General features: G+C 39.3%; 1 protein-coding gene across 7 annotated transcripts in view; it reads left to right on the top strand.

Moving 5' to 3' along the window:
* Window positions 1–9,142, top strand: part of MRPL39 (mitochondrial ribosomal protein L39) — a 34,440-nt gene extending 25,298 nt beyond the window's left edge. For 5 of the 7 annotated variants that reach the window (XM_053308282.1, XM_053308286.1, XM_053308285.1 and 2 more), the window contains exons 7-10: window positions 404–469; window positions 3,319–3,472; window positions 5,718–5,765; window positions 7,296–9,142. In XM_053308282.1, the coding sequence (XP_053164257.1) occupies window positions 404–469; window positions 3,319–3,472; window positions 5,718–5,765; window positions 7,296–7,361 (334 nt within the window). In that variant the 3' untranslated portion in view covers window positions 7,362–9,142. The remainder of the gene's footprint in view (window positions 1–403; window positions 470–3,318; window positions 3,473–5,717; window positions 5,766–7,295) is intronic. The other 2 variants (XR_008319224.1, XM_053308287.1) reach the window with 2 other exon arrangements.
* The last annotated feature ends 4,252 nt before the right edge of the window (window positions 9,143–13,394 follow it).

Raw genomic sequence — 13,394 nt, 5'->3', positions numbered from 1 at the left:
TGGCAGTTGCAGTCATACTCACCTGCCACGTGTGGATTTGAATACATGGGCAGAATATGAGAAGAGAGCTATAGTCTCCTGAAAAGAATTGATTACACCTTTTAAACTATCCAATTTGACTGTTATTCATTCATTGTGTTAATGATTGATTAGTTAAGGCATTGTTCCATAAGATCAACTTGTTAATTAACGATCAAACCACAGGTTGATATCCTGGTTTGTTACAACTATGCAGTTATAACAAACCACAGTTCTCCGAGTTCATCTGCAACACAGAATTGTGGTTTGTCTTAACATAAAAGCAAAAGCTTTCCCTCTCTTCCTGCTACTTGTATATGAGTTGTGGGGAGGGAATGCAGAAGTTCATCTGAACAGAGCCAATGAGCCTTGTCTTGTTGTCTAGATACAAACTGGATAGAGTTGAGCAGAAGGCTTCACAAAATGCTGATGGAATCGTAAGATTGTATAGGTGAGCAAAATATATGTCTTGTCTTGTCCACCTGCAATTCTTGTAACTGTGGACTTACCTGTCATCAAGTAAAAAATGAATAGAACCGCTCCATACATAACAAAGATATAAACAGGTAACTTGTTTGGTAGTGTTCTTTTAGTCACAGGGTAGGCAAATGAAGAATATTGTGAGCATGTATTAAAGTTGCAGATGGGAAGAGATAAAATTTTTCCCTCCTCTTCTTTAAAGTTGCAGCTACTGGCGCTCTAAGGATTAGATAGAAGTGTCTGATCTCTGAATGCCTGCTGCTGGCCTGTGTTGTAGTTTAAAATTTGTACTGTGCCAAACTGAGTGTGTTTGCTCTCAACAAAATTAGTCACCACCTCCTTTTTGGCAGTATTTTGCATTCCTTGGTGAAATGGTGTGACGCTGCTCACAAGGGGATGGGAGTTGGAGTGGGAACTTATCTTCATTGCTGAGGTAACTGGATCCACTTGATCTTTATCAAAAGTCAGATCTTCATGTGCATACCAATGAAAGTACAGGTGGCCCTTGTTATCTGTGGCCCTGGTACCCGCAGTTTCGTGAATCCATGGTTGGGTCATAGGAACCCAGTGTCTTTATTCTTGGGGCAAATTCAGGGTTATTTTTGCCTATCCGCAGTTCTTGGGTGGCCAGAAATGACTTCTGCTGTTATTTCCGGCTGCCATTTTGTAGTGCTGAGTCATTTTGTGGCTCTTTTCTGCCACAAAAAAGGAACAAAAAATGAGAGGATTTGTAAGTTTTGGGGGCTTTGCTGGAGAGCTGAAGGGCTGGAGAGCATGGTACTGTGCTTATTTCTGTTCCCCCCTGTTTTTTCTTGTGATTTTCAGCACACTTTAGTGTGCTTAGGAACATAACCCCCCCAATCCCCATAGCGTTAGGTCTCTTTATTCGCGGTTTTATCATCTGCAGGAATAGAACCTCCGTGAATAATAAGGGCCACCTGTAATGTATTAATTTTTTTATTTATCCTATTTACACTGCCTTATATAGACATCTCTAGGTGGTGTACAAAGTTAAAGACATAACAAACATAAAACAATATAAAAACAGTCAGAATTTGCCAAACAAGTAAAAACAATCTCAGAAAGTAAAAACATATTAAGAATTTAAAATTTCACTTAAAAGCCTGGGAAAATGGGTACGTCTTGAGGGTCTTCCTAAAAGCAAACAGAGACGGAGATGCTCTTATTTCAACAGGGAGCATATTCCAGAACTCTGGGGCAGCCACAGAGAATGCCCGATCCCAGGTTGCCACCAAATGACATGGCGGCAACCGTAACCGGACCTCTTCAGATGATCTTAATAGGCGACAGGGTTCATGACAGCGAAGGTGCTCTCTTAAGTACCCTCAGCCCAAGCCTTTGAAGGCTTTTATAGGTAATAAACAGAACTTTGTATTTCATTTGGAAACCTATTGGCTGCCAGTGCAATTCTTTCAAAATGAGTTTGTTATGGTCCCTTTGGGTTGACCCAGAAACCAATCTGGTGGCTGCATTCTGTACTAGTTGTAGTTTCCAGACTATGAACAAAGGCAGCCCCACGTAGAGTGCATTACAGTAGCCAAGTCTAGAAGTTATCACCATATGCACCACTGTTTTATGATGTAGTGCATATGATGTAGTGAGTACCCAGAATGTTGGGGGCAATATGCTAAATCATTGTAAACCGCTTAGAGAGCTCCGGCTATAAAGCGGTATATAAATGTAAGTGCTATTGCTATTGCTATTGCTATATGTCATCATCTGTTTGTAGCAGAGCTACACAACTTTGTCTCTTCTGCAGATGTTGGACAACTCTCATAATCTCCAGCTGACTGGGGATGACAGGAGATGTAATCCAAAAACAGCCAGATGGCTGAAGCTGTTCAGCCCTGCTTTACTGGGATGCATAAATTACCAGTGCAACAGAGAGTTTGCTCTTGACTTGGCAGCGTGGGCTAGTATAATTCTTTATTGTTTGAAAAAGTAAATTGGGGTTTTTGGTGAATATTTTCTTGTGACCTGAAATGGCAATCTTTGCAACAAAAATCAAATTTTACTACAGTTTAGTGCAGTGCTATGTAAAGGCATACCATGACGCACATGCAGCTGAAGAAGAAAAGGGAAATGGGTCCTCTTGACTCCTCCGTGTAGGTATCTAGGAGTCTTTTGACAGTTCTGTCAGAGCTGTGGGTACTGATGCAAGCTTGCAGAATAAGCTCTCTGAGTTTGTATAGTTTTGCCCTGTTTGCCAAGCATAACATCCTGCTTTGGATTGAATGGTATATCATTGTTTGTGTTCTCCAGCTAAATCAGCCTGTGATTTTCTTGAGAATTGTATTTTGTTTTTATATAACTATTGAAGCAAATTTTGCTTTTCTGTTTTCAAGACCATGTAGTATATAGAGTAACTTAATTTCTGTTTTGCACTGGGAAAATATATTTTGCATTTCTAAATAACAATGTGTAAGTATTTAGTACATATTCAATGCTTATTTTTTTTAATGTTCAAAAATACATTCATTTGGTTTATTAAAATATGCTAATTTCTAGGTATTGTATATTGGTGTTACTACAGTCCAGTGACCCCTTTTGTGTAGTTTACAAGATGTTCCTCCTCTTATAACACAGGTGATGCAGATAATAGCAAACCCCATTCTCAGTCTTCTCCATGAGTATAAACAGTATTCATTTTTCTTTTTTAAAGGAACAGTTAAGAGTGACTGACCACAAATTTACAAGACTTAATTTGCAGTGGTAAAGCAGAAGCTGTTGGGCAAGGGAGTACTTATTTCCAGTTTGTGTGGGACTATTAATTTTTTGTGTGGGTTTGCTTTCAATCAGATTTGGTGACTTTGTTGATGTTAGTGAAGGCCCCCACATTCCCAGAACCAGTATGTGCTGCCAGTATGAGGTGACCTCAGTTCACAATCTTGAAGGCAGCCAATCTGAACTCATAAGAAGATTCCAGGGTCTGTCTGTTCCAATTCACTTAAGGGTAAGCAATCAATACTGACATATGTGATTAAGGGATTTAAAGGATGCTTAATATATGAAGATGTTCCTCAAACTAGGGCTGCTACACTCATGTAGAGCATCCAAGTTATCCAATCAGCACTAGGTTTGATTACTTTTTTCTTGACAGTCTCTCAGAATCAACAGCAATTTCTGTTAGCTGTTTGAAATTAATGCAATGTGTATTTCTCAGACTAGCATTAAGAGGGGGAAAGTCAGATGCTATACAGCATAGTTTCTAAAATCTTATCATAGGAAGGCTAGTTGTAAGTAAATACAGATGCAAGTTAAAATAAATATTGGAGACTTTCTATCATCCTTGGCACTGAGGAATGAAAAGTGAGACAGCAACACTCTCACTGTGGTTTTTAGCTTCTAGCCAAATAGATCCAACAAAATCCACCCTGTCTGGTGTATTGTTATAAGCCATTTCAAGCTTTGGAGAGCTATGATGTAATGTTTTAAATAAGTGAATTGTCCTTAATGAGAAAGGAAAATAAGAATCTGGAAGGAGCTTAAGTTTCTGCTTTCAACCCATCTTGTCTAGCTTAAAATGCTTTTCATCCTAAGTAGAGTGATACAGATTTGACAAATGCTTGTCCATTAGTTGTGTACTAGCTGACCGCCCCAGTTCGACTCTTCCCCCTGCCTTCATCCCCTTCTCCCTGTCTTCCAGCGGGCGTCTCTGATGCCCGCCCAGCCCGCTTCTCTCCTCCACGCTTGCCATTTCTCCTGCCCCCACCTCCTGACCCCGGTAGGCACGCAGGCCGCCACTGCCTCCTTGCCGCGGCCGCTGCCATTTCCCCCAGCAGCAGCTCAATGGCCTCCTGCCATGCATGAGCTCCCGCCGCCTCAGCCTAACAGGCGCCTCCGCCACCCAGCCAATCAGCTGGGTGCTGGACACCCATTCTAAAGGCGCACCCAGGAGGATTATATATATAGATTCTATAATATACTTGTTCTATTTGCTCTGGAACTAGGATACCAAGTAATTTATAGTTCCTTTATGCTGACTACTGTTGTTCTCCCATGCAGTTCAGGGTTTTTAAATGGCTTTTAAAGGGAGCATGTTTGTCCTTGTGTTGTTCCAAAGCCCTCAATAAGAAAAGGGTTTTGTCAATCTTCTCTTGCATATGTGTAATTTTGCTGGAGTAATTGGAATGGTGGGTCTCTAAAAAGCAGTTTTTTAACACGAATTGTATTTCTTGTAGTCTTATATATTATTATTACTATTAATAATTCGATTTCTATACCGCCCTTCCAAAAATGGCTCAGGGCGGTTTACACAGAGAAATAATAAATAAATAAATAAGATGGATCCCTGTCCCCAAAGGGCTCACAATCTAAAAGAAACATAAGATAGACACCAGCAACAGTCATATAAAGGATGTCTAATACATTTTGTAGATCCACTTGAACAGTAGTTACTTCAGATTTTTTTCTACAAATGTAGGGAGCTATCATAGCATTAAGCCACCTAATGGCGCAGCGGGGAAATGACTTGATTAGTAAGCCAGAGGTTGCTGGTTCGAATCCCTGCTGGTATGTTTCCCAGACTATGGGAAGCACCCATATCGGACAGCAGCGATATAGGAAGATGCTGAAAGGCATAATCTCATACTGCGCAGGGGATGGCAGTAGTAAACTCCTCCTATATTCTACCAAAGACAACCACAGGGCTCTGTGGTCACCAGGAGTAGACATCAACTCAACGGCACACTTTACCTTTTTACCATAGCATTGTCTGTCAAAAAGATGGTAAATGAAATGTCTTAAATTGTCTATGTATGTGTGTTGTGGGGACAAAGATCTCTTGTGCAAACAGAAGAACTCTGGATTTGGGATCACTGGCTGACATCCTGACTTAATTTACTTGAAGAAATCCCATTGAAATGAAAAGGACAAGTTAGGCAAATTTAATCAGGATGTCAGCCACTTTTCTCTCACAATGCTCTTTCAGGTTAGTTGGGAAATGGTCTTTATATGAGTAAAAGAGGCTTTCTGTCTGAAGAAGAGAGTATTTTTTGACCCATGTCCATGTCTCGTATATTTGTATAGATATGGTAAAAATGCTTCCATTTAGTAATGATGTTGACTATTTATTTAATGCATCTGAAATGGTAGAATGACTTTATAAGAGCAGTTTGTCACAGATTAGCTGGGTATGAGAAGTTATGGGGAGATCTGTCCTATTACTGTACAATTAACCGCACACTTTCATATTCCAGCTTCATCACAGTGTATGGTACAGGCTGCGGGAAAGGTCTCAAAAACTAGTAAGTTTAAAACTCGAAGAATAAACCTAAATCCTTTTTTCTTTCATATATATATTTATATATAAACATTCATCCCCACATTATTGTTTTATATAAAAAGACTGCAGTGTCTGTGTGTGTATGTGTGCATGTGTATGTATAAACACATGCATATACACATTGCAGTTTTTATATAAAACATCAATAATGTGGGGATGGTTGTTCTATTCTAGAACTGTAGATTTTTGATTCCAGTAATAACCCTACAGTTTGAATGGTTACATTTAAGTTTGTATGCATGTTAAGGGGTGGAAAAGACATGATGGCTAACTTTTGATCTTTTAGGTGGCTGTTGTTTGGTACAAAGAGAACCAAACATATCACACATGAAGAATGGCACTATTTCAGTAGTACTACTCTTCAGTTCTGAGAGCACCCTGAACCTCAGAGATGTTATTTATGTATTAATAGTGTCATGCCATAGTATCTTTGGTACTGTTGTATTTATTATCTCTTTCCCTGACATTGCAGATATTCTCATTCTCTCACACACACACACAATCTCTCTCTCTCTGCCCTTTCCCCCTGTTTAAAATACAAGAGAGTAGAGGCTTGATCCCTTCCCTCTTGTATATTTTAAGGAGGTTAGCTACGATTGATACACATGAGCTCCTCATGTTTCATGCTGTGCAATATATTTTGGTAGTAGCCCAGGTACAAACAGTTCTTTTAAGAAGTGTTCCATTGATTGACAAAGAAAAATGAGTGGGAAGGCAGACAATCTGTGGAAACACTTTGTAAAATTAAAATAATATATGTGGAAACCTCAAAATTAAATAAAGGGACACCATAATTAGCACTGATTTCTGTTATGTATATTTATATACTCAAACTGGCCTCTGAAGATGACAAAGTATTTTTAACAATTCAGTATTTGAATTATTGACATGCCATATGAAAATTTAGTTTGCAGAGATTAAAGTACATGCAGAGTTTAAGTGTCAAGGATTAAACTACATGTTACTCACTTTTGTCAGAGTTCAATTTTCTTTTTTAGTTGTACAAAAAGTTTAATCTCTGAATCGATTTTCTTTGGAATTCCAGTCTTTATGTATTCACAGAATAAGTTTTGAAAAGTAAATGTTCATGTTTTAAGCTGAAGCTAGATTTTCCAGGAAAAGAAAATGCCATGTTAACTGACAAAGACCACTGTTTTATCACTTGGGTATTTTCATTTGCTGGGGTTTGAAATGGCTGTTAATGTATACATTGTTTAATGTAAATACAGGGTTATGTCCTATATACAATGTATCCCGTATACAATGCGATTTCAAAGTCCCATAGAAATTAATAGGACAAATTAAGCAAGACTAATTTCAACAATGCTTAGTCACAGTTGATATTCTGAGGATGCTTGTTTGTGTGTTTCTTGACTTCTCTTATGTGGAAGACCTAAGATTGATTGGAATATGTTTGGGGCTGGTGCTCCTGAAAGTGATTTATACATACATACATACAAACTTCAAATAAAGTGTTTGCTGTGTTTTACAGGTCAATGAAGATAGATGGAAAGAAGCAAAAGATGAAAATGAAGTATCAAATACTGAATCAGTCTGAGCGGTTCCAATTTACATATAGAAAAATTATCACAATTAAAGTACACATTCTCAAAGTACCAATTTCATTATTTCATTCAGAAAGATTTGAAGAGCCAAAGAGAAGTTTTGACCAGAGTTTTTCAGGCTCTCAAGCAGAAAAAATGACAAATGGTTGCCCCGCCCATCATATTAGAGTTTAGGCATACATTAAAGTCATTGGTACAAGCTTCATGGGTGGTGACGCTCACTGTGTGAACTGGAGCATCCACAAGCTTTCACTGAAATAATCTGAACAGGGTTGCTGCAGTAAAAATTTGGAGACATGGGTTTAACTCCTGCTCCTGGTAGATCAGGCATGCACAGATCTGGTAGATATTTCCTCCAGTCCTCATGCCTGTCTATCGGTCAGTATTCTTAGTACAACTTGCAATTGACATGTATGGGCATCACATTATGGCAATAACTGTTTTTGTCATGCCAAGGTCTGGAGGATGATGGGCACTGAGGATGGTCATTAAAGGAGAACTACAAGAGTAAGCTCATATTGGGCATGCATGGACCTGATGTTGTTCCACAGCAGAAGTTGGAAGGCATAGGTTCAAATCCTATTCCTGGTAGATGCTGTCTCTACTTCAATCCAAACCTACTCACAGTCAGCACTTTCTGACAAGTCAAAACTTAAATGCGTCAGTGTAACATTTTAAATAATTCTGATGGGCAAAGGCAGGTTATTTATGAAAGAAAGCAATCAAATAACAAACTGATGTGACTAGAACTCGAGTCTGCCTTTCAAAAGGACAAATGTGTAACTTGCCTACAGCAGAGAGAATGTATTTACATTAGCCTCCTTTAGTCTTCATAGGCCCATCTTTGATCTCCACTTCCATTCAGAAAGCTCTAGGCCTTTGGTTATGTTGCCCAGTTTGGAACAGGGTCATAGTCCAGTGTGGATTGGCAGGCTGAACTAGTAGGTTCAGTTTATGTGGTCCATCGCAGTTGGGCAGAGGCAGACTCCTGATGAAGACATTTGAATGACATCACTTCTGAGTCCCAGTGATCTAATCCAGTTATTCTCAAACTTGGGTCCTCAGATGTTATTGGACTTCAACTCCCATAATCCCCAACCAAAGGCCACTGAGGCTGGGGATTATGGGAGTTGAAGTCCAATAACACCTGAGGACCCAAGTTTGAGAATCCCTGATCTAATCCAATCCAAAGTAGCTGTTCCATTTATGCCTCAGACCAAGTTGTATACTGCAGATGTTGAGCAGTTTTTCTAGTCGCTTTCCCTTTGTCATGTTCCTGTCTTTATGCACTCTTTTAATTGGTACAAGTCTACTTTTGACTGGCCCCTAGTACTGTGGCAGCAGTTCTATATGTGTCATCAGATGCATGGGTGGCAGTATATTTGGATAGTGGGAGAAGCCATGTGGTTGTTTTACTATTCTTAGTGGAAAGGTGTGGTTGGTTCTAGGCAGAGATGTGGATTTTCCAGAAAATTTTGAATTGTACAATTTTCTGGGGGGGAAATTCCCCAGGCAATTTTTTAAATTATTTGCATAAAACTTATTTAATTTTTTCTCCAAAAATAGATCGTATATTTGACCTATGTATTTAGTAAGAAAACGCTGCTAAATTCATTTTCCATGTTGCATCTCAAAGTTTTTCAAGAAGCCAAGTAGTTGAACTGAACTATTTGCTTGCAGGGGTGGGTGAGGAATCAATAAAGATACTTTGTGCTGGTCATAGACTGTAATATAATTGAACCGAACTGAATAAAGACACTTAATGTGGTTTAAATGTTAAAGTGAATCAAATTTAAAGCCTTATATGGAAATAAATTTAGAAATGGAAAAAATTTCAGAAATGTTTCAGTTTTGGAAAAATTTCAACCCTACATCTCATGTTGTGGGTTGAATGATATCTATAGCGGAACAGTTTGCTAGAGTTGTGTTTCTCAACCATCGGTTCACAGACCGGTGCCAGTTCGTGAGGAGTTAAGTGCTAGTCTTTGCTGGTCCATAAGGAATTAACTCCTCCCCCCCCAAAAAAAAACCCAACACCACAACAATTTTGAGTCAGTGGGGGCCTCCGCCAGGAGCTCATTTCTAGGCAGGCAGCCCACGCTACTGGGATTATGTTCATTTCAAGGATGGAAAATGGGTTTTATCCCAGCAGCGAGGGCTGCCTGCCTAGAAATGAGCTCTGGAGAGCTCCCAATGGCAGAGGCCCCCACCAGCTCGAAATTGTTTTGAGGGTGCCTGGGGGTGGGGGCGACGAGGGCAACCCCTTTACTAACTGCTGTTCTGTGAAACTGCACACAAATGTACCACAAATGTCATGCCATGACTCCAAAAACGTTGAGAAACACTGAGCTAGAGTACCCAGTACAGACCACTCACTGCTCTTCCATTGGACCATGTCCCACTGTGAACACTTCAAATCTATGTTCTGTGTGTGTATGTGTGTGTGTGAACTTGTAACTATCATAGGAACAGGCACACAGTTGCACCTGAAGCCCTCCTTTTCTTCCTGCATAGTTGCAGTGATTGACCTGCTGGGACTTATAGGTGTAATGTTCCTTGACATTTTGAAACCAGGGAGGAAAAAACTTTCTTAATATAAACTTGGGGGGAGTTGAAATATGTAATATTTGCTTTCATAGCCAATCTAAGCTTTGTTTACATTTTTAAGTGTATGAAATGTGTTCTGTATAATTTAACAGATTAAATTGCCCTGTTTGATGTATTTATGCAATACATTCATTTTACTGGAACAATAATTGCAGTATACCTAGTGTTAGAGAGCTGGTGCACCTCAAGGCACCTGCTAGGTGGGAAAATAGGAATAAAAGTTGAAGTGGCATGCCCAAGCCCTTGTCATACCTAAGATAGCTCTTTGGATCCTGACCAGTATGTAGACTTCCATGTTGTTACATAAGAAGCTAACTTTAGGGTGCAAAGCTCAGAAAATAAATTATAATGGAGCAGTAGGAATATACTTCATTATTCAGTTAAGCTTTTTGGTAACACAGAAAACCTCTGCATACATAGCCAAGCTGTCACATAAACACTGGTTAATGGACTGAGGTGTGAATCAGAATTTGTATGGTTTGAATCTGACTTCTGCAATAAACTCACTCAGTGGCCTTAGGCAAGTCCCTCGTCGCAATCTCAGCTGCCATACAGGCATAGTAATACTTGCCTTACAGAGTTCTTGTAAGGATTACATCAAGATAATACACGGGAAGTGCTTTATACATTCAATTACTGTAGTGCTGCTTACATGCTTCTTTATACATACATACATGTCTGAAATCCTTTGCATGTTTTCTTGGGAGTAAACCAAATAGAATTCAGTGTGGCTTCTGAGTAAATATGCATAGGATCTTCCTGCAAGTATCATAGTAAATGTAGACAATTATCTTTTGCTTCACTCCACTAAATATTGAAATTCCTAGCATAGCTCAAATGTATTTCTCAATTGAAATCAGTGTCTCAAAGAGCCGTAGCTTCCAATTCTGAACCTTCACTTTGAGTGTCATGCATTTCTGAAAATGAAAGGCTAGTATGAATTGAAGAAGCTTTTCAACTCTTTCACATATGAATTTTTTTCTCTCTCTGTGTGTGTGCATTTTTCAAATATGCATCAATTTTTTATTTGATACAGAAGATGGAAGAATCTATGGTAAGTGAGAAGCCAGAGGAGTCAATCAGTCGCACATGTTACAGGAGCAATACCCTTGGTGGGATATCTGAAGTTCTATATTCTGTTACATTTGAAAGTACTTTTCCAACTTTTTCCTATGAATGTTGCTTGTTTGCTGCCCAGTGTGCTTGGATTACTAATGATACGACTGCCCTTTGAATCTTGGATCCAAGAGGTTTAGAGCAGCATGAATTGGTTGTGCCTTATTTTAAAACACTGCTTTAAGAAGAATTTCTCCTGTTCTTGAAAGAGAAAATATTTTAGGTTTTTAGAAAAAAATGTTCCATGTCAGAGCTTGGAAAAAAGAAATGGGGAGAGCTATTTTTAAAAAAGTTTGTGTTCTTCAAAACATACAAACAAGAAAATAAAAATGTATAATTTCTCCCCCTGTTGGTCACTCTTTGAAGACTGAAATTTTCAGGTCAGATGGGTTCATATGACAGGTTCAATGTAAACATTTAATATATAGTTTGAAATTTGTTTGACTTATGCCAGTTCACAGGTATAGCTGTCAAGTGAGTAATGACTGCCCACTAGTCTTCTGTGAAGTCTACTTCCTGCCTGCCTCTCTCGATTAAGATTTGTTGTGTTAACTTGTCCATTATCAGCCAATCTCAAATTTTTAATATCCAGTCCCTTTCTGTTAGTGGACCAACACATTTCCATGTGTCCTATGTCTAGATTTGCCACTGTCAAGAAATTAAGGATTAATTTCTTATTAAAACAACTTGTATACTTGTCCCTGATAAAGTCCAGTAGCATTTTTAATGAATTAATTTGTATTTTGTCAATTTGGGGCAGTATACAAATTTGACAGATAAATTAAGTTGGCTCCAATCACTTCCCCAAAACGTTGCATTTTACCACAGTTCCACTGGAGATTTAAGCTGGACACTCCTTCCAAGGAAAGCACTCTTGTGTTAAATGCCAAAATGCTAGTGCTTTGACTGTGTGAATGTTTTTTTTAAAGCTTCTGGGCCTTCACACCTGTAGCCAGGAGAGCCCTTTTAAGCACATGGAATATAGAGGGTTGTGGTGATGCTGTGCCCTTTTAAGGACTGTGACTTGCTTCTAGGTGATGATCTACAGTACCATCTAATTAAGTGATCTTCATAATTTTTCAAGTGGGGAACACATTTATTTATTTATTTATTTATTTATTACATTTTTAAACCGCCCCATCCAAAAGCTGTAGGTGACGTACAACAAAAAGACACAACACACACCATTTAAGACACAGTGCTAAAAACAATTCAAAACAAAATATATTAAACTATTTAAAAACCTTGGAAGGCCAGACCAAACAAGTAAGTTTTTAGGGCTCTCTTAAAGGCCAACGGTGAGCCTAAACTGGATATCTGCTGGGAGTGCATTCCATAGGCCAGGAGCAGCTACAGAAAAGGCCTGGTTCCAGGTCACCACCAGATATACCTCCAGGTAACTGGAGATGGACCTCTCCAGATGACCTCAGCGTGTGATAGGGATCATACAGAAGAAGGCACTCTCTAAGGTAGCCCAGTAAGGTAGCCCAAGAGATACCTCTCTAAGGTAGCCCAAGCCGTTCAGAGCTTTATTTATTTTTTGATTTGATTTGATTTGATTTTTATACCGCCCTTCCGAAATGGCTCAGGGCGGTTTACAATTAAAACAGAAAACATTAAAAACAATTAAAACAGAGATACAAATATAAATACCAATTTAAAACAACTTAAAAAACAAACTATCAAAACAATTAAAACCCTGAAAACCAGGTTAACATTAAAACAATTAAAAACTGATTAAAAACCCTGAAAGGCCAGGCCAAACAGATGGGTTTTAAGGGCTCTCTTGAAGGTCAGCAAAGAATCAAGATTACGAATTTCTGCTGGGAGTGCATTCCACAGTCCAGGAGCAGCTACTGAGAAGGCCAGCCTCTGAGTTGTCACCAAACGAACGAGTGACAACTGGAGACGGACCTCCCCAGATGACCTTAACGTGCGGTGGGGCTTATGTAAAAGAAGGCGCTCTCTAAGATATCTTGGACCCAAGCCGTTCAGGGCTTTAAAGGTAATAACCAGCACTTTGTATTTTGCCCGGAAACATATCGGCAGCCAGTGTAACTGTTTCAAAACAGGCATCATATGGTCTCTCCGGGTTGCCCCAGAGACCAATCTGGCTGCCGCATTCTGAACTAACTGAAGTTTCCGGACTACGTACAAAGGCAGCCCCACGTAGAGCGCGTTGCAATAGTCAAGCCGTTACCAGCTGATGCACCACTGTTTTGAGGTCATCCTCTTCGAGGAATGGGTGCAGCTGTCGAATCAGCCGGAGCTGATAGAAAGCACTCCTGGCCATGGCCTCCACC

Source organism: Hemicordylus capensis, chromosome 3 (genome assembly GCF_027244095.1).
Source record: "Hemicordylus capensis ecotype Gifberg chromosome 3, rHemCap1.1.pri, whole genome shotgun sequence".
In the NCBI taxonomy this organism is placed as follows: domain Eukaryota; kingdom Metazoa; phylum Chordata; class Lepidosauria; order Squamata; family Cordylidae; genus Hemicordylus; species Hemicordylus capensis.
This window is presented reverse-complemented; position numbering and strand designations above follow the sequence as displayed.